Source organism: Bombina bombina, chromosome 1 (assembly GCF_027579735.1).
Source record: "Bombina bombina isolate aBomBom1 chromosome 1, aBomBom1.pri, whole genome shotgun sequence".
Classification (NCBI taxonomy): Eukaryota; Metazoa; Chordata; class Amphibia; order Anura; family Bombinatoridae; genus Bombina; species Bombina bombina.
This window is the reverse complement of record NC_069499.1, coordinates 1,454,919,584-1,454,940,792: the sequence shown is the minus strand read 5'-3', so window position 1 is coordinate 1,454,940,792 and position 21,209 is coordinate 1,454,919,584. Positions and strand designations below refer to the sequence as shown.

Sequence of the window (21,209 nt, the reverse complement as noted above, 5' to 3'; positions counted from 1 at the left end):
AGCAGCATCAACTTCCTCTGCACCAAAACAGGAAGGAGCTGTTGCTCGCTACAGACAAGGCTGGAGACCTAACCAGTCCTGGAACAAGGGCAAGCAGGCCAGGAAACCTGCTGCTGCCCCTAAGACAGCATGAATTGAGGGCCCCCGATCCGGGAACGGATCTAGTGGGGGGCAGACTTTCTCTCTTCGCCCAGGCTTGGGCAAGGGATGTCCAGGATCCCTGGGCGTTAGAGATCATATCTCAGGGATACCTTCTGGACTTCAAATCCTCTCCCCCAAAAGGGAGATTTCATCTGTCAAGGTTGTCAACAAACCAAATAAAGAAAGAGGCGTTTCTACGCTGTGTACAAGATCTTTTACTAATGGGAGTGATCCATCCGGTTCCGCGGTCGGAACAAGGACAAGGGTTTTACTCAAATCTGTTTGTGGTTCCCAAAAAAGAGGGAACTTTCAGGCCAATTCTGGATTTAAAAATCCTAAACAAATTCCTAAGAGTTCCATCGTTCAAGATGGAAACTATTCGGACAATCTTACCCATGATCCAAAAGGGTCAGTACATGACCACAGTGGATTTAAAGGATGCTTACCTTCACATACCGAATCACAAAGATCATTACCGGTATCTAAGGTTTGCCTTCCTAGACAGGCATTACCAGTTTGTAGCTCTTCCATTCGGATTGGCTACGGCTCCAAGAATCTTCACGAAGGTTCTGGGTGCTCTTCTGGCGGTACTAAGACCGCGAGGAATTTCGGTAGCTCCGTACCTAGACGACATTCTGATACAAGCTTCAAGCTTTCAAACTGCCAAGTCTCATACAGAGTTAGTACTGGCATTTCTGAGGTCGCATGGATGGAAGGTGAACGAAAAGAAGAGTTCTCTCTTTCCACTCACAAGAATTCCCTTCTTGGGGACTCTTATAGATTCTGTAGAAATGAAGATTTACCTGACAGAAGACAGGTTAACAAAGCTTCAAAATGCATGCCGTGTCCTTCTTTCCATTCAACACCCGTCAGTAGCTCAATGCATGGAGGTGATCGGCTTAATGGTAGCGGCAATGGACATAGTACCCTTTGCACGCCTACATCTCAGACCGCTGCAATTGTGCATGCTAAGTCAGTGGAATGGGGATTACTCAGACTTGTCCCCTACTCTGAATCTGGATCAAGAGACCAGAAATTCTCTTCTATGGTGGCTTTCTCGGCCACATCTGTCCAGAGGGATGCCATTCAGCAGGCCAGACTGGACAATTGTAACAACAGACGCCAGCCTACTAGGTTGGGGCGCTGTCTGGAATTCTCTGAAGGCTCAGGGACAATGGAATCAGGAGGAGAGTCTCCTGCCAATAAACATTCTGGAATTGAGAGCAGTTCTCAATGCCCTTCTGGCTTGGCCCCAGTTAACAACTCGGGGGTTCATCAGGTTTCAGTCGGACAACATCACGACTGTAGCTTACATCAACCATCAGGGAGGGACAAGAAGCTCCCTAGCAATGATGGAAGTATCAAAGATAATTCGCTGGGCAGAGTCTCACTCTTGCCACCTGTCAGCAATCCACATCCCGGGAGTGGAGAACTGGGAGGCGGATTTCCTAAGTCGTCAGACTTTTCATCCGGGGGAGTGGGAACTTCATCCGGAGGTCTTTGCCCAAATACTTCGACGTTGGGGCAAACCAGAGATAGATCTCATGGCGTCGCGACAGAACGCCAAGCTTCCTCGTTACGGGTCCAGATCCAGGGATCCGGGAGCGGTTCTGATAGATGCTTTGACAGCACCTTGGACCTTCGGGATGGCTTATGTGTTTCCACCCTTCCCGATGCTTCCTCGATTGATTGCCAGAATCAAACAGGAGAGAGCATCAGTGATTCTAATAGCGCCTGCATGGCCACGCAGGACTTGGTATGCAGATCTAGTGGACATGTCATCCTGTCCACCTTGGTCTCTACCTCTGAAACAGGACCTTCTGATCCAGGGTCCCTTCAAACATCAAAATCTAATTTCTCTGAAGCTGACTGCTTGGAAATTGAACGCTTGATCTTATCAAAACGTGGTTTTTCTGAGTCAGTTATTGATACCTTAATACAGGCTAGGAAGCCTGTTACCAGAAAGATTTACCATAAGATATGGCGCAAATACTTATATTGGTGCGAATCCAAGAGTTACTCATGGAGTAAGGTTAGGATTCCTAGGATATTGTCTTTTCTACAAGAAGGTTTAGAAAAGGGTTTATCCGCTAGTTCCTTAAAGGGACAGATTTCAGCTCTGTCCATTCTTTTACACAAACGTCTGTCAGAAGTTCCGGACGTTCAAGCTTTTTGTCAGGCTTTAGCTAGGATCAAGCCTGTGTTTAAAACTGTTGCTCCACCATGGAGTTTGAACTTAGTTCTTAATGTTTTACGGGGTGTTCTGTTTGAACCCCTTCATTCCATTGATATCAAGCTGTTATCTTGGAAAGTTCTGTTTTTAATGGCGATTTCCTCGGCTCGAAGAGTCTCTGAGTTATCTGCCTTACATTGTGATTTTCCTTATCTGATTTTTCATTCAGACAAGGTAGTTCTGCGTACTAAACCTGGGTTCCTACCTAAGGTGGTCACTAACAGGAATATCAATCAAGAGATTGTTGTTCCATCTTTGTGTCCTAATCCTTCTTCGAAGAAGGAACGTCTGCTACACAATCTAGATGTAGTCCGTGCCCTGAAATTTTATCTACAGGCAACTAAGGATTTTCGACAAACGTCTTCCCTGTTTGTCGTTTATTCTGGTCAGAGGAGAGGTCAAAAAGCTTCGGCTACCTCTCTCTCTTTTTGGCTTCGTAGCATAATACGGTTAGCCTATGAGACTGCTGGACAGCAGCCTCCTGAAAGAATTACAGCACATTCTACTAGAGCTGTGGCTTCCACTTGGGCCTTTAAGAATGAGGCTTCTGTTGAACAGATTTGCAAGGCTGCAACTTGGTCTTCTCTTCATACTTTTTCCAAATTTTCCAAATTTGACACTTTTGCTTCTTCGGAGGCTGTTTTTGGGAGAAAGGTTCTTCAGGCAGTGGTTCCTTCCGTATAAAGAGCCTGCCTGTCCCTCCCGTCATCCGTGTACTTTAGCTTTGGTATTGGTATCCCAGAAGTAATGATGACCCGTGGACTGACCACACTTAACAGGAGAAAACAAAATTTATGCTTACCTGATAAATTCCTTTCTCCTGTAGTGTGGTCAGTCCACGGCCCACCCTGTTTTTTATGGCAGGTCTAAAAAAATTTTTAAATTATACTCCAGTCACCACTGCACCCTTTGGCTTCTCCTTTCTCGTTGGTTCTTGGTCGAATGACTGGGTGTGACGTAGAGGGGAGGAGCTATATAGCAGCTCTGCTGGGTGAATCCTCTTGCACTTCCTGTTGGGGAGGAGTTAATATCCCAGAAGTAATGATGACCCGTGGACTGACCACACTACAGGAGAAAGGAATTTATCAGGTAAGCATAAATTTTGTTTTTCAGGTTGTGAATGATTATATATGGGCTCATATCTGTTAGAAAGGTGAATCCTCCAATTGTTATTGTTACTCCTGTCATTATGTGCGTCAACATTTTCTCTGTTACTGTTTACTCTATTTCTATAATTACCAATATTCTGTGGTCTATAGTTGGAGTTAGAATGTCGGTGTCTCTGTGGTTCCTTCCAGTTTTGGGTGTTTAGTTCTTCCTCTCTATATTTTTCTGTATAGTGTGTTCTATCGTATCCCCTGTGTGGTCTGTATTCTTGAGATCTAAATTCTTGTATTTGTTGTATTTGATTTTCAGAGCGTATATTACCATTAAATCTGTTAGGCATTCTAGATTGATTATGAATAATTTGGTTATCTCTATTATATCCATAGGGCTTCTGATAATTACTACTGGTCTTTCTACCAGTTCTGTGTGTGTTACCCCACCACAGTACACAGACTATTAAAATATTGAAAATAATGAGTCACACTTGGGATCAAGATAGAAAAGCTAGATTACTAAAAGAACTGCAGACTTTAATGAAGTCTTTGATGAAAATAATACTACCCCCAGTGGAACTACTGGAGGTGGTACATTAGAGGGAATATTGAAAGAAGTACACAAGTCAATGTATAAACAAGACAAGGCATGGTGGAATAAACATTTTTTTGAGAAATGTTTCGAAAAATACCTTATTCCACGGGGTCTTCAAATTCAATTATTTCCGGCATTTCAATTTAAGGACAATACGTTAACAGCAGAATGGGAGAAAGCACTAAGCGAGTGTTCTAAGAAAGTGATGAGGATTCTAATAAAACATTATCAAGCCAAATATGAAAGACTAGATAATATAATAACAGAACAAAATGATACCCTAAAAAACTTTGAAAGCCATTCTGACTTTGAAAGATTATACAGAACTTACCAAAAAGAACTTGATAAGTATGAGGAAGAATTGAAAAATACAAAAATAGGAAAACTAAATAGGAATGTTCAAGATTTCTCTAATCAAAGAGTATATAAATGGAGACAGAGAGGATTTCATACTAATCCCAATCAACACGTTAAAGTGAACATCGTTCAAAGTGACATCTCGGATACTGATGGGGAAGAGGGAGAATCAGCCAATGAAGAAACCCCAAGTACCTCTGCCTCCGTATTAACAAACGGTACAAGAATGAACACTAGAAATAAAAGAAAACAGCATTTTTTAGAACAAGGAGAGGGGGGAGGACAACCAGAAGAGGTGGGCGGTACAAACAAAAAAATGTCCAGAGGCCAGAACCGTAAACCAACAATGCACAAGAATTGGAGAGAACCCAGGCGACCACCGAGACCCCTGAGTCCCTTCTCCTAAATGAGGATGAAGCAATGAGGGTTATTAACTTATCCAAAATACTGCTAACAAAACAACATATCTCTATCCTATCCAAGGGTCTTTCTTTCTGTCCATCCCAATACACAAATAAGTTTGAAGTAATCAAAGACATACAACTATATTTGAGAAAAATAGCTCTGAAGAAGCACTTCAACAATGTACCAACCCCCTTATTAGGATGGAGGGAAGAAGAACTAAACAGCTTGAAAGATTTGGAAGAGCTATTAGAAGAAAATGAACATTTGGGGCAAAACAAATGGAGAAATAAGGTAAAAAATAAATCTACCTTTGTACCCAAAAGTATATACTCATCTCAAATAGAAGTGTTCAATAACTTGGTATGCAAAGAAATTACAGAGTTAAAGCTACAACCAAAAATAAAGAATTTAACATATAAAGAACGAATTGCACTAAGAGAAATACAAACATGGGAAGAAGTGATAATTAGAAACTCGGATAAGGGGGGGAATATTGTAGTCTGGCCCCTGGAGATGTACCTAAGGGAAATAAATAAACAACTTAACGATAAAAATTGTTATACCAGACTACTCTTTAACCCAGTAAATGGATATCGACAGATTTACAATCATATGATTAACAAAGCACACAGAAGTTCAGTTATAACAGAAAAAGAAAAAACATTTCTATCAGTACCAAACCCAAAGGTGGTGACCCTATACCTCATCCCTAAAATCCATAAAAATCAACTAAACCCTCCAGGAAGACCAATATTGTCCAGAATTGAATGCCTAACAGAAAGAGCAAGTCAATATGTCGATTATCGATTAAGATCCTTCGTACATGAATTACCATCATACGTACAGGACACCATGAAAGTTTTACAAAAATTAGATATCATCTACATCGAAGAGAGTACTTGGTTGGTTACAAGAGATGTAGCGGCATTGTATACTTCCATAGAACATGACAAGGGAATCAAACCTGTGAAATATTTCTTAGATCAACAATCTGAGGAGAATGAGTTACATAATGAATTTGTTATTGACCTATTGAAATTCATTCTACAATATAATTTTTTTAACCTTTAACAATAAAAAAAAAATTTGCCCCCACATACGCCAATCTGTTTTTGGGATGGTGGGGGGCGGAACATGTATTCACGGAAGCAAATATTGAATACACAAATAAGATGCACCTGTGGCTTAGATTTATATATGACATCTTTTTTTTCTGGGAAGGCAGTCAAGACAATTTTTCTGAATTTTTGACTAAAAAATGTAAACAAAAATGATTTGCATATCCGCTTAACATTTTAACGTAGTCAAAAAGAAAAAAACATTCCTGGATTTGAAAATAAGAAAAGAACATGATGGAAGAATTTCAATTGATCTATACAGAAAAGGAATAGCAACTAACAGTTTATTACACCTCTCAAGTGCCCATGCACCTGGCACTTAATGAAGTCTCCTAATAGGCAAATTTCTAAGAGTTTGACGAAACTGCACAGATCTAATCACTTTCAAGAAAAGAGCAAGTGAACTTCTACAATATAATTTTTTTAACCTTTAACAATAAAAAAAAAATTTGCCCCCACATACGCCAATCTGTTTTTGGGATGGTGGGGGGGCGGAACATGTATTCACGGAAGCAAATATTGAATACACAAATAAGATGCACCTGTGGCTTAGATTTATATATGACATCTTAACATTTTAACGTAGTCAAAAAGAAAAAAACATTCCTGGATTTGAAAATAAGAAAAGAACATGATGGAAGAATTTCAATTGATCTATACAGAAAAGGAATAGCAACTAACAGTTTATTACACCTCTCAAGTGCCCATGCACCTGGCACTTAATGAAGTCTCCTAATAGGCAAATTTCTAAGAGTTTGACGAAACTGCACAGATCTAATCACTTTCAAGAAAAGAGCAAGTGAACTTCTACAATATAATTTTTTTAACCTTTAACAATAAAAAAAAAATTTGCCCCCACATACGCCAATCTGTTTTTGGGATGGTGGGGGGCGGAACATGTATTCACGGAAGCAAATATTGAATACACAAATAAGATGCACCTGTGGCTTAGATTTATATATGACATCTTTTTTTTCTGGGAAGGCAGTCAAGACAATTTTTCTGAATTTTTGACTAAAAAATGTAAACAAAAATGATTTGCATATCCGCTTAACATTTTAACGTAGTCAAAAAGAAAAAAACATTCCTGGATTTGAAAATAAGAAAAGAACATGATGGAAGAATTTCAATTGATCTATACAGAAAAGGAATAGCAACTAACAGTTTATTACACCTCTCAAGTGCCCATGCACCTGGCACTTAATGAAGTCTCCTAATAGGCAAATTTCTAAGAGTTTGACGAAACTGCACAGATCTAATCACTTTCAAGAAAAGAGCAAGTGAACTAGAAGAAAGACTAATGAAGAGAGGATATAGTAAGACCAGTATTAAAAAAGCCAAATTTAGAGCACTTAAGACCAAGAGAAATGTTAACTAAAAAAAACAAAACAAATGACAACATAACCAGGTTAATCTTAACATACAACTCACACACTCCTCACATAAGAGAAATAATAAATAAATATTGGCATGTTCTATTATCAGACCCATTTTTGAAAAACCAACTGGGGGAAAAACCTGAAATTGGCTACAGATGCTCTAAAAATATAAAGGATATAGTAACAAGAAGCCATTACAATGGAAAAAGAACGAGGACATAATTTACACCCGGCTCATTCAAATGTGGAACCTGCTCCACCTGTCAATATATCAAAAAAACAAATACAATAAAAGACAGATTTGGATACACTCACTCTATCAACAAATACATCAACTGCAACACTCAGGGAGTAATATACAGTATGTATTACAGTGCTCATGTCAGAAATATTATGTTGGCATGGCAACTCGTAAATTACGAGTCAGGCTGATGGAGCATTTGAGAAATATAAGAAATGCAAGGAAAGGTAAAGCTGAAGACAAAACCATCACAAGTGTAGCGTACAGATAACGCTAGGTATTAGAGGAGGGAATTTGGAAAAAGCCCTTCTCCAATCAGAAAGTAAATTATATATCTACTGAACTCTGTGTATCCAAATAGAATCAATGAGAATAATAATTACTATGTGTTTTTATAAAACAGAGACTGTATGTCTCTATCATGATAAGGGATTTATGCAAATAGAATCATGTATATGTGTAAATGACAAGTCTTAAATTATTCATTGAATATAGAAAACATAATATAATTTTAAAATCATCAAAACCTCATGAGAGGAAATATAGACACAAGAGAAAAATTAAATTATTAATATAAGTAAAATAACAGGTAGTATATACAAATGAGAAGCCTGAAACCAGTCACAGAATAAACAAGATATGGGCAAACAATAAAAATATTAAAGTTACAAGAGATTTAATAAAAGAAAAAAGTTCAATTATCAACAGAAAAAATAACATTCTAACTTCAAAATACAAAATGGTATACCCTAAGTTTAATATACAAGGTACAACATAGCGTGCAAATGGTATATTCTAAGAATATTATAACTCAGGGCCAAAGAAGAACACAAATTCACTAAATCCCGAAACACCAAGCGACCCACAAACCACTCTTCCTGTTTTAATCACAGGAAAAATGATTAAAAACACATTGGGCACTGGAAAAGAGACCACACTGGATATAAATAGGAATCCAGAGTACAGTAATTCACAAGCCCCCCCCTTTTTGACTCTCAAAAAAAGCACACATAAAAAACATTTTCAATCACTCCCACAATACATGCACATTAGCACTGGAACTGGATACAAAATAATCTGGTACCACTAAAATTATTCTTATAACACTAGCAAAGCATTTTGTTCTAATCTTATTTACTCAACACACATACATTTTTTCATAACTTAAAATCACTTTATGTCATTCACACAATTTTGTCACTTCACAATCACATATTTGTGTTTCTCTTAATTTCACCTACATGTACATTAGGAAATATAAGATAATACTACAATAACTATGTACACATAAGTAAAACATAATTTCATCATATTAAATAATATTTTAAAAACTCATTGAAGAAGAGAATAAATAAACTACAAGGTAATAATCATTATTTAGCCTTGCACGAAATATGTGTAAATAGAAAACTATCATCTCATCAAGAAATACTTCAATGAAGAGAAACCAAATAAATTGTAAACATCATTATTTAACCTCTTAAGGACATATGACGGAATTATTCCGTCATAAAACAATTGAGCAAACTGAAAGCTGTGTCCTTAAAGGGTTAATAATACATATAGATCTATGTTCTTCATAGTAAACAGATAAAATGCTGGATACAAAATACAAGTATAAGGCTTAACACAATTTCTTTATTTATAAACATTTGGCATTATAAGGAGAAAGAAAAAAGGTGTAAATTACAATGAGATATGAATTTTAAACAAACACAGTAGAAAATATTCATTTATCAAGGGAAATTACTGATATGTGGCTTGCTAAGGCAAATAAGGTATAAATGAAGTTTATATTAAATAATTGAATTTCAGAAGAATTCCACCTTAACATATATATGAGCTCTCAACATGTTATGCAAGGAAGCACAAGAATATATGCATTAACTAACATTGAGTAACATGGAGTTGAGGATACTATTCCACCTTAAATGAAGATAATGATTCGTAGTAGTAGTAGATCACAATAGGCTGTCTTAAGAATATTGACAGCAAGCAAATAGCCAATCATCTGCAAAATAGGGGTGGGACTTCCGATAACGGGAACAAATAAATATTTTGAACCACGGCGGCCCGTCACCTTTGATAAAGCCAAGTTTTTGGCGAAACGCGTCAGGAGGGTTGAGTGGGACAATGGGATCCCAATGTTTGTGATTTTAAATATCAGAGCATTATGTTGGAAAAATAGAATTACCGCTATATAAGAAAGCTAATTAACAGAAGCTGTCACAAGTTAATAGTATCGGGCAGCACAAATAGCCTCAGATATGAGGGCTGCTCTTCATGTGGCATGTTTTAGACAGAAAGCAACAATGTGGCAAAATAGAATGTTTCCATGTGGTAAATGAGTTATACAAAATATCATACGCAACTAACATTGTTAATTCACACGAGCAACAATAGAAGTACTCAGGATACAAAACGTTTATTCAGTTGCGGATCTAAGGGTAATAGACTCAGTCAAGAGTACAGTGCAATATAATTAAGTGAGTCATTCGATTAGCATTTACTGATTTAATAAACTCAATACAAATGCTCATGATATCGAGTACTTATCTATTTCTAAAATCCAAGGAACAAAAATTTTGTTAAAAACATAGGCAAAGTAGCTTAAGTGAGCCTCCGAATATAATACAATTTACATCACCACGCATTAGTGGGGGTAATTGTAATTCACACAAGCACAAATACAAGTGTACAAGATAATACATCGTTATTTGGTTTTGAATTTAAAGGCTAAAACACAATTAACAGTACACTTAAAACAAACTTTCGGCTAAATTACGAGTTGTGCATTAGGGTAAAAAAGCAGCGTTAAGAGGTCCTAACGCTGCTTTTTTATGCCCTCTGGTATTACGAGTCTTGAAGGTTTAGGTTGACCGCACACTTCTTTGGCCTTACTGCAAAACGACTTACGTAAACTTCGTAAAGTCTTTTTTCTATGGGACTTCCATAGCGCCGGTGTTACGAGTCTGTCCTGGGAGGCCAAAAAGTGAGCGGTACACCCTACCCCGTCAAGAGTCCTAATGCATTTAAAAGTCAGTAGTTAAGAGTTTTATGGTACAACGCCGTAACATAAAACTCATAACTAAAGTGCTAAAAAGTAGACTAACACCCATAAACTACCTATTAACCCCTAAACCGAGGCCCTCCCGCATTGCAAACACTATAATAAAATGATTAATCCCTAATCTGCCGCCCCTAAAATCGCCGCCACTTACATTATATTTATGAACCCCTAATCTGCTGCCCCTAACCTCGCCGACACCTACATTATATTTTTTAACCCCTAATATGCCATCCCCAATGTTGCCGCAACCTACCTACATTTATTAACCCCTTAATCTGCCGTCCCCAACATTAAATTTATTAACCCCTAAACCTAAGTCTAACCCTAACACCCCCTAACTTAAATATAATTTAAATAAATATAAATAAATATTACTATCATTAACTAAATTATTCCTATTTAAAACTAAATACTTACCTGTAAAATAAACCCTAAGCTAGCTACAATATAACTAATAGTTACATTGTAGCTATCTTAGGGTTTATTTTTATTTTACAGGCAAGTTTGTATTTATTTTAACTAGGTAGAATAGTTATTAACTATTTAATAACTACCTAGCTAAAATAAATATAAAAGTACCTGTAAATAAAACCTAACCTAAGTTACACGAACACCTAACACTACACTATAATTAAATAAATTTAAAAAATTAAATACAATTACCTAAATTAAATTAGCTAAAGTACAAACCCCCCCCACTAAATTACAGAAAATAATAAACAAATTACAGATATTTAAACTAATTACACCTAATCTAATAGTCCTATTAAAATAAAAAAAGCCCCCCCAAAATAAAAAAACACTAGCCTAAACTAAACTACCAATAGCCCTTAAAAGAAATCAGCTCTTTTACCAGTAAAAAAAATAGGGGTTAATAAATTTAATATAGTGGCGGCGATGTTGGGGCGGCAGATTAGGGGTTAATAAATGTAGGTAGGTTGCGGCGACATTGGGGGCGGCAGATTAGGGGTTAATAAATAGTATGTAGGTGTCGGCGATGTTGGGGGCAGCAGATAAGGGGTTAATACATATAATGTAGGTGGCGGCGGTGTCCGGAGCGGCAGATTAGGAGTTAATAATTATAATGTAGGTGTCGACAATGTCGGGGGTGGCAGAATAGGGTTAACAAGTGTAAGATTATGGGTGTTTAGACTCGGGGTTCATGTTAGGGTGTTAGGTGTAAACATACATTTTATTTCCCCATAGGAATCAATGGGGCTGCGTTAAGGAGCTTTACACTGCTTTTTGGCAGGTGTTAGACTTTTTCTCAGCCGGCTCTCCCCGTTGATCCCTATGGGGAAATCGTGCACGGGCACGTACGACCAGCTCACCGCTGACTTAAGCAGCACTGGAATTGGAGTGCGGTAATGAGCTAAATTTTGATCAACGCTCACTTCTTGCCTTTTAACTACGGGTTTCTGATAACTCGTAATACCAGCGCTGTAGGTAAGTGAGCGGTGAGTGAAAACTGCTCGTTAGCACTGCATAGCCTCTAACGCAAAACTCGTAATCTATGTGTAAGTAAGCCATTTGACCAGCATTTGCTAATTCAATGAACACACATACAAGCGCTCATGATACTAAACATTTATTGATTTCTAGAATCCAAGGCAATGATGCATTTAAAAACATAATCAAAGCAGTTCCAATGAGCCATTGAATACAATATACCAAACAAAAATGAGAATATAGACAACCCCTTAATAATAACTCATAGAACATCACCAATACAGCAGATTAATATCTGCCACGATATTAACACTAACACAGGCCACAAGTATTTATTTGGTGATATGGGACCAAACTATATTAATGAATATGATATACCGTAACTATAGGTATTGAACCATCAATCACTAAATGACTAGCCCCACCATAAGCAGCCATTATTACGAATAATTGTCTGTGGCTGACAAATAAATATAGCGGTTATTCTGAACTAATATAACCACAGTATCTCCTAGATATTGTACTAATACAAGAAGGCCTGACAATATAAATTAGAGACACTATAGAAATAGCATAATTGCTTCTGTTCAGGATTTTAATTTTTCATGTTGTTCACCCATCTTTTAAATGAAGTAATACAAGTTATATTTTAATTGCATCTTTCCTGCCCCTACATTAGTCTGGGCATAGAGTGCTACTATAGCATTACCTGTCTGTGGAACTCTGTTCCAATAGTTCTTGTATAATTAAAAATAATGCTAGCACCACTACTCAGGTTTTCACAAACTAACGGCTAGATTACGAGTTGTGCATTAGGGTAAAAAGCAGCGTTAACAGGTCCTAATGCTGCTTTTTTACGCCCGCTGGTATTACGAGTCTTGCAGGTATAGGTGTACTACACACTTTTTTGGCCTTACCGCAAACAGACTTACGTAAACTTTGTAAAGTCTTTTTTCTATGGGACTTCCATAGCGCCGGTATTACAAGTCTGTCCTGGGAGGCCAAAAAGTGAGCGGTACACCCTCTACCTCCAAGAACGCATTCAAAAGTCAGTAGTTATGAATTTTACATTACAACGCCGTAGCATAAAAACTCATAACTAAAGTGTTAAAAAGTACACTAACACCCATAAACTACCCATTAACCCCTAAACCAAGGCCCTCCTGCATCACAAACACTAAAATAAAATGTTTAACCCCTGATCTGCCACTCCGCCACTATAATAAACATATTAACCCCTAAACCGCCGCACTCCCGCCTCGCAAACACTATTTAAATATTATTAACCCCTAATCTGCCGCCCCTAACATCGCCGGTACCTAAATTATATTTGTTAACCCCTAATCTGCCGCCCCCAACGTTGCCGCCACTATATTAAATGTATTAACCCCTAAACCTAAGTCTAACACTAACCCTAACACCCCCTAACTTAAATATAATTTAAATAAATCTAAATAAAATTACTATCATTAACTACATTATTCCTATTTAAAACTAAATACTTAGCTATATAATAAACCCTAAGATAGCTACCATGTAACTATTAGTTATATTGTAGCTAGCTTAGGTTTTATTTTTCAGGTAAGTATTTAGTTTTAAATAGGAATAATGTAGTTAATGATAGTAATTTTATGTAGATTTATTTAAATTATATTTAAGTTAGGGGGTGTTAGGGTTAGACTTAGATTTAGGGGTTAATACATTTAATATAGTGGCGGCGACGTTGGGGGCGGCAGATTAGGGGTTAATAAGTGTAGGTAGGTTGCGGCGACATTGGGGGCGGGAGATTAGGGGTTAATAAATATAATGTAGGTGTCGGCGATGTTGGGGGCAGCAGTTTAGGGGTTAATAAGTATAATGTAGGTGACAGCGGTGTCCGGAGTGGCAGATTAGGGGTTAATAAATATAATATAGGTGTCGGCGATGTCGGGGGTGGCAGATTAGGGGTTAATAGGTGTAAGATTAGGGGTGTTTAGACTCAGGGTTCATGTTAGGGTGTTAGGTGTAAACATAAATGTGTTTTCCCATTGGAATCAATGGGGCTGCGTTACGGAGCTTTACACTGCTTTTTTGCAGGTGTTAGGCTTTTTCTCAGCCGGCTCTCCCCATTGATGTCTATGGGGAAATCGTGCACGAGCACGTACGACCAGCTCACCCCTGACAGCGCTGGTATTGGAGTGAGATATGGAACTAAATTTTGCTCTACGCTCACTTCTTGCCTGTTAACGCCGGGTTTCTGAAAACCTGTAATACCAGCGCTGTAGGTAAGTGAGCAGTGAGAAAAAACTGCTTGTTAGCACCGCACAGCTCATAACGAAAAACTTGTAATCTGGCCGTAAGGTACTATATACTTTCAAGATACAATCTAAAATAAGTGGAACTTGCCTTCATAGTGCCCTTGTCAATTTAGTGTGTGTGATGTTATTAAATCTATTTTTTCCTCCTTTGAGTCTTAATTTAGTGTTAAAAAATTTTTGTGCGTGGTTTTGATTTTTTTGTATAAAGCACATCTTTTTTTTTTGCTTTCACTCTTTTTTCACCTCATCTACTTGGCTATACGTTAAACTGAGGTATGAGTCATGTGGGAGTTGTATTTATAGGCATTTGAGGTTTGAGAAACTTTGCCCCCTCCTGGTAGGAATTTATATTCCATCAGTAACAAGCTCGTGGACTCTCGCCACCATGAAAGAAATTAATTTATCAGTTAAGTTCTTACATAAATTATGTTATTCTTGTTAAAGATATCAGCATCTCCACTTGTCTTAGCTATAGTACTCTAGAAAGAAGATAAATGTCTACAAATTCACATTTGTATTTCTTTAGATACAATATGTATAGGAGGAAAGGGAATTGCATTAAATTGTAGTCTCTCGTGTTGAGACTACTATTACACATTAAGATGGATTGTCGAAGAAGTTACTGGGACAGTTATCAATGAAATTCCATCCAGGCATGCGACTAAACCATGTTTCTGGGACAAGTTGAGGGAGCTGTTCTATGAGTTACAGGAAGAGAAAGGGCAGTTCTAGTGCAAGATAATGTTTTGTATAAATGCAGCTTAAAGGAATCTTATTGACTCATAATTTAACCAGTGAGAGTTAGCGGCTGCCTCAGAGGAACAAGAAGTAAACAACAGGTCCTATATTATAATCCTCCTTAGCAACAAAGGAAGAAAGTGGTGTTGATGTTTCTATTTGTTATTTGCCTATATGACACCTGATTGGCGGATTTCGGACCGAACCTCACTTCTATCCATATCAATGATGGAATATTTTCCGTTAATTTAGATATCAGCAACTCATTGCACAGTTTATGGCTCAAGTTTGCATAAAAAGGAAGATCCAGGCCTATTGATTGCATTATAGAAATAAATATTTGGTTTAGATGGTACATCAGAGACCTTTTTAAAGTTTCATATAAAGTATAAGCTTCATTGCAAGCATCACTAATTATTTACACACCTGTTAAAATGGCTCATTGCCTATAACTTAACAGTCTAGAAGATTGCTAAGTATCCTCATAAACACTTATAATTCTTTTCTGCAAGTTTGTATTCTTGACCTTAGATCACTAAGCCAAATATTGAAATGTATGAAACAGGATCAATTTCATGCATACGAGCACATTTTAGACTTTGTCTAAAGGTCCATTACTATGTAGGGTGGCACTTCCCTGATTGCTGACATGGCAGAGGGGGAAATTCAATTTATTAGCTCAATGCTTAACTTTTCCATACACCTGTACAAATAATTTATTATTTTACAAAATCCTTAATACTGTTTACCTTTGTCATTTGTATGTGCTGGTGCATACCTTTTAATTGTAGCTTGTTTGGCACCTAACAATAGCTAATCCCTGTGATAGCAGGGGAATCATAATAGGGGATGCTGGGAAAGAGACAGAATGGAGCATTCATAGTATATGGCATGAAAGAGAAGGCAGGGAGGGGCATACATGTCAGAGTAGTTCGAATAGGGTAGCATAAAGAAGTCATGGGTGTGGGCTAAGGAATCACTGTGAGGCGAATGTAAGAGATCAATATCATGGGATGCAGCTGAATGAAGATGTTATAGGAATAAGCACCAAAAATGCGTTAACGGGAGCTCCACTGAGGGAGCATCAAGGAGAGATCAGGGGGCATTACTTAAAAGTGTGCAGGAGGCATCAAGGGGAATTCAGATAAGGTGGGAAGCATTGACAGATCAAGGAGAGTTATGGGCAAAAGGCATCAATGAGAAGTCATAGTGCAGGACGAAGCTCATACAGGAAAATTATAAGAAATGTCTGTATGATGTCTATGTGATGAGGAGGGATGGAGACTGAAAAAACAGATAGGAGGTCTATGAAATTTAAAAGAGGTGAAAAGGGTGGCAGCAAGGAAGATCACTGATATTTACAGATGTGTGCGTGTTGTGTGTTAAGAGATATTTCACCATGATTTGCCTTATGCGATTTACACAGGAAGAATTTGGGAAGACAATCAACAGGTTTAGAGTCATGTACACAGTTGGGTACTCTGTGTCTCTGGGGACTCTCCTTCTGGCTCTTACGATTCTTGTGTCATTCAGGTAAGGTTTGAGAGCAGAACTCGTCTTTAAGTCTCCCTCTGCCTTCACTATCATTATCCAAGTTCCCCTTGACATTCTATCCTTCTCTGTCACAGAGAGAGAGTTTGAGACTAGTAAGCAGAGACTGACAAGTAGCCCCTGAAAGAGACTGACAGATTGGCTCTTCGAGAGACTGACAAGTAGGATTTCAGAGATGGTGAAAAGCCATTTCTGAGACAGTGACAGATTGGCATTGAAAGAGAGTGACAGTTAGGCTCTAAGAGAATGGCAAGCAAGTTCTGAGCGTGACTGACAGTTACACATTAAAGTTTACTTCACAACCCTGACTTACAGACTTACGGACTATTTTCTTCTGAAGATATGGTGAGTCCACAGGTTCATCTTAATTACTGTTGGGAATATCACTCCTTGCCAGCAGGAGGAGGCAAAGAGCACCACAGTAAAACTGTTAAGTATCGCTTCCCTACCCATAAACTCCAGTCATTCTCTTTGCTTCTCGTGCATGGAGGAGGTGAAGTTTAGTGTGTAATTAAAATAATTTTTCTGAGAAGATGGATTACTTCAAGCAAGTTTACAGGGTATAGCTGTGCTCCACGTTAGTCTTTGCAGTTGAGCTGTGGTGGCTTTAAAGCAGTGGGGAACTTGCAAAGATGTACTTGCTGCGTTTCTCCACATTTGCTGCCCTGATCTCAGATACCAAAGTTGGCTACTTTGTTATCTGCATTCTGGCCAGGTCTCTGTGAGGAAGAGGTGTCCTCTCGTACCTAGGGACTGTCTTCATGTCGGACAGCTGAGTAGGTAAGTGCTGGTCTTCCAGGTGGGAGAAGGGGCACTTGAGAATTTTTCTACCTTGCTATGTTTATGGGGACTATATTAACTCACCCTGGTGTAAGGGCTTCACTAAGACATGACTGCAGGCATAGTGCTTTATTGAGAGACTGTTATGGGTATTTCTAACCTAACTAAGGGCTCGTTTTAGGTGGGTGCTGTGTTTTGGGTTCTTTTTTCTGAAGTATGCGTTTTATGTTACTCACATTATGGCCATGTGTGGATTCAGTTTGACCACGCAATCAGGCCTTCCTCTCTGCTCTGTTATATACGGAGGTGGCTTCAGCATATGCTGCTGTGGTTCGTGAGGTAGTGCATACAAGGAGAAGCCGGAGGATCCTGCAGCACGGTGGTGGTAAGGGCGCCTCAGTATACTGAGGTGTGGAGGGAGTTTTAGTTGGAGCGTCAACGCTCTTCTACCGTCACAAGCTGCTTCGTTAATAACCGTTAGCAGTGTTTATTTCTCCCCTTTAGGCAAGTAACAGTGTTTTAAAATTTGTGTTACTTTTTTCTTTTAATCCTTGGCTATAACCGCATACGGTAACAGCCTGTGGAGATAATAACCAGTCTGAAATGGATCAGGAGTCCGCTCAATTCAATCCTTGTGTATTGTGTTTAGATGCACAAATTGCAGTACCCATGCAATTCTGTTCCTCCTGTGTTAAACAAACTTTGCAAGGTAAAGATACGTTTTTTAATGTGGAGCCTAATGTCTCTCAGGAGGATGCTGTCCAGGTATTACCAGGATCATTTCCTATTTCGTCCCAAGCCTCTATTGCATCTAGCACTGTGTCCTGCGGTTCCTCGCTAACTCCCAGTGGGGCGTTTTTAAAGGCAGAAATTGCTGCACATGTATCCTCAGCAGTATCTGCAGCCTTAGCCGAGTTTTCTAGATTTTCGTGGAAGCGCAAGAGGAAATATAAGAATTCAGATAATAAGATATCTGTCTCCGGCTCTGAGCCTCAGGCTTCTCTTAGATCTGAAGACTCTCATTTGGAGGGTAAAATTTCAGATTCGGACAGTATAATACCTTCTTCTGATGGTGAAGGTTCTTCCTTTAGATTTAAGCTTGAACATCTTCTCCTACTGTTAAAGGAGGGTTTAGCTACCTTGGATGACTCAGAGACCCAGGCGGTAGTTACGCCTAAGAAGTCGAGTAAACGTAATAGTTTTTTTGACGTTCCTTCCTCTTCTGAGTTTTTCCCAGTTCCAGATAGAGCTAAGGAAATCGTAGCTCAGGAGTGGAAGAAGCCAGGTCTGGTTTTTACACCGTGTTTAGGAAGATGTTTCCGGTGGAGCCATCTATCAAGGAGTCCTGGTCTTCGGTGTCTAAGGTAGAAGGGGCCATTTCTACGCTGGCCAAAAGAACCACTATACCCATTGAGGATAGTTGCTCCTTCAAAGATCCCATGGATAAAAAGATGGAGGCTTATTTGAAAAAGGTTTATGTACATCTTGGTCTCCAATGGCAGCCAGTAGTATGTATTGCCACGGTGACTAGTGCAGCTTCCTTTTGGTTTGAGGCCTTGTCGGACTCTCTCCAGGAAGAGACGCCTTTAGACGAGATTCAGGACAAGATCAGAGCTCTCAAGTTAGCCAATTCCTATATTGCAGACGCTGTCCTCCAGGTCCTTAGACTGGGAGCTAACGCTTCCAGTTTTGCAGTTTTAGCTAAAAGGGCCTTATGGTTAAAGTCGTGGTCAGTCAATGTTTTGTCTAAGGTCAAGCTGATGGCACTTCCTTACAAGGGGAAAACCTTATTTGGTCCGGGTTTGGCGGAGATCATTTCTGACATTACTGGTGGAAAGGGGTCCTTTCTGCCTCAGGATAAGAGGAACAAACCTAAGGGACGTCAGAGTAATTTTCGTTCCTTTCGGAATTTTAGAGGAAAGCCGTCCTCGTCCAAACAGGACAATAGCAAGTCATCCTGGAAACCAAATCAGTCTTGGAGTAAGGGGAAGCAGGCTAAGAAGCCCGTGCCGACTCTAAGTCTGCATGAAGGGGTTGCCCCGATCCAGACTTGTATCAGGTAGAGGGCAAACTGTCTCGATTCTCTCAGGTCTGGATAAGAGACGTACCAGACCCTTGGGCTGTGGAAATTGTTTTTTAGGGCTACAGGTTGGATTTCAAAAGTTGTCCTCCCAGGGGCAGGTTTCACCTTTCCAGATTATCAGAGAGGCATTCTTAAAGTGCGTCCAAGATCTTTCGTCACTGGGAGTGATTGTCCCCATTCCAAAGCAGGAACAGGGTCTGGGGTTTTACTCAAACCTGTTTGTTTTTCACAAAAAAGAGGGGACTTTTCGTCCAATTCTAGACTTGAAATTTCTCAACAAGTTCCTCAGGGTTCCATCCTTCAAGATGGAGACCATTCTTACGATTCTGCCATTGATCCAAGAAGGTCAGTTCATGATGACCATAGATCTAAAGGATGCATATTTGCATGTTCCCATCTTCAGGGATTATCACAAGTTCCTGAGGTTTGCCTTTCTCGACCAACGCATTAATTTTGTGGCTTTACCATTCGGTCTTGCCACGGCTCCCAGGATATTCTCAAAGGTCCTAGGAGCCCTCCTAGCGGTGGTCTGGTCCAGGGGAATTGCAGTAGCTCCCTATCTGGACGACATTCTGATTCAGGCTTCTTCCTTTCTACAAGCAGCATCTCACACGGATATGTTATTGTCCTTCCTCCAATCACACGGGTGGAAAGTGAATTTGGAAAAGAACTCCCTGGTCCCAGCGACAAGGGTAGTTTTCCTAGGAACAATCATAGACTCTATTCTGATGAAGATTTTTCTAACAGAGACCAGAAAAGCAAAGCTCCTTTCGTCTTGTTGATTCCTACAAGAGACGGCTCGCCCTTCAGTCGCCCAATGTATGGAAGTAATCGGTCTGATGGTGGCCGCCATGGACATTGTCACATTTCCTCGATTTCATCTGAGAGCTCTGCAGTTGTACATGCTCATTCAGTGGTACGGAGATTATGTGGATTTATCCCCAAAATTAACTCTAGATCAGAAGACGAGGGATTCTCTTCTGTGGTGGCTCTCTCTGGAACACCTGTCTCAGGGCACCTGCTTTCGGAGGCCTTCTTGGTTGATAGTGACCACGGATGCCAGCCTAGTGGGCTGGGGAGCAGTCTGGAATTCCTTAAAGGCACAGGGTCTTTGGTCTTGAGGAGTCCGAGCTGCCGATCAACATCTTAGAGTTGAGAGCAATTTACAACGCACTGTTGGCTTGGGCGCAGTTGGCCTTGAGCCAGTTCATCAGATTCCAATCGCACAACATAACTTCAGTGGCTTACATCAACCACTAGGGGGGGACTCAGAGTTCTCTAGCAATGAGGGAGGTGACTCGAATAATTCAGTGGGTGGAAGATCACTTTTGTTGCCTTTCTGCCATTCACATCCCGGGCGTGGACAATTGGGAAGCGGATTTCTTAAGCAGACAGACTTTCCATCCCGGGGAATGAGAACTTCATCCGGAGGTGTTCTCCAGTTTAATCTCTAAATGGGGGATTCCAGAGTTGGATCTGATGGCGTCTCAACAAAATGCCAAGCTTCCAAAGTACGGTTCCAGATCGAGCGACCCTCAGGCCTGCCTAATAGATGCGTTTACAGTGCCTTGTAACTTCAGTATGGCTTATCTGTTCCCTCCCTTTGCGCTTCTTCCTCAGGTGATTGCTCGCATAAGACAGGAGAAGGGATCGGTGATCCTAATTGACCCGG

The 21,209-nt window shown here is 39.4% G+C and overlaps 1 protein-coding gene across 2 annotated transcripts in view; it reads left to right on the top strand.

Annotated features, from left to right (window-relative positions):
* Nucleotides 1-21,209, top strand: part of GCGR (glucagon receptor) — a 294,628-nt gene that overhangs the window by 107,093 nt on the left and 166,326 nt on the right. For both annotated transcript variants that reach the window (XM_053705939.1, XM_053705946.1), the window contains one exon: nt 16,550-16,656. In XM_053705939.1, the coding sequence (XP_053561914.1) occupies nt 16,550-16,656 (107 nt within the window). The remainder of the gene's footprint in view (nt 1-16,549; nt 16,657-21,209) is intronic.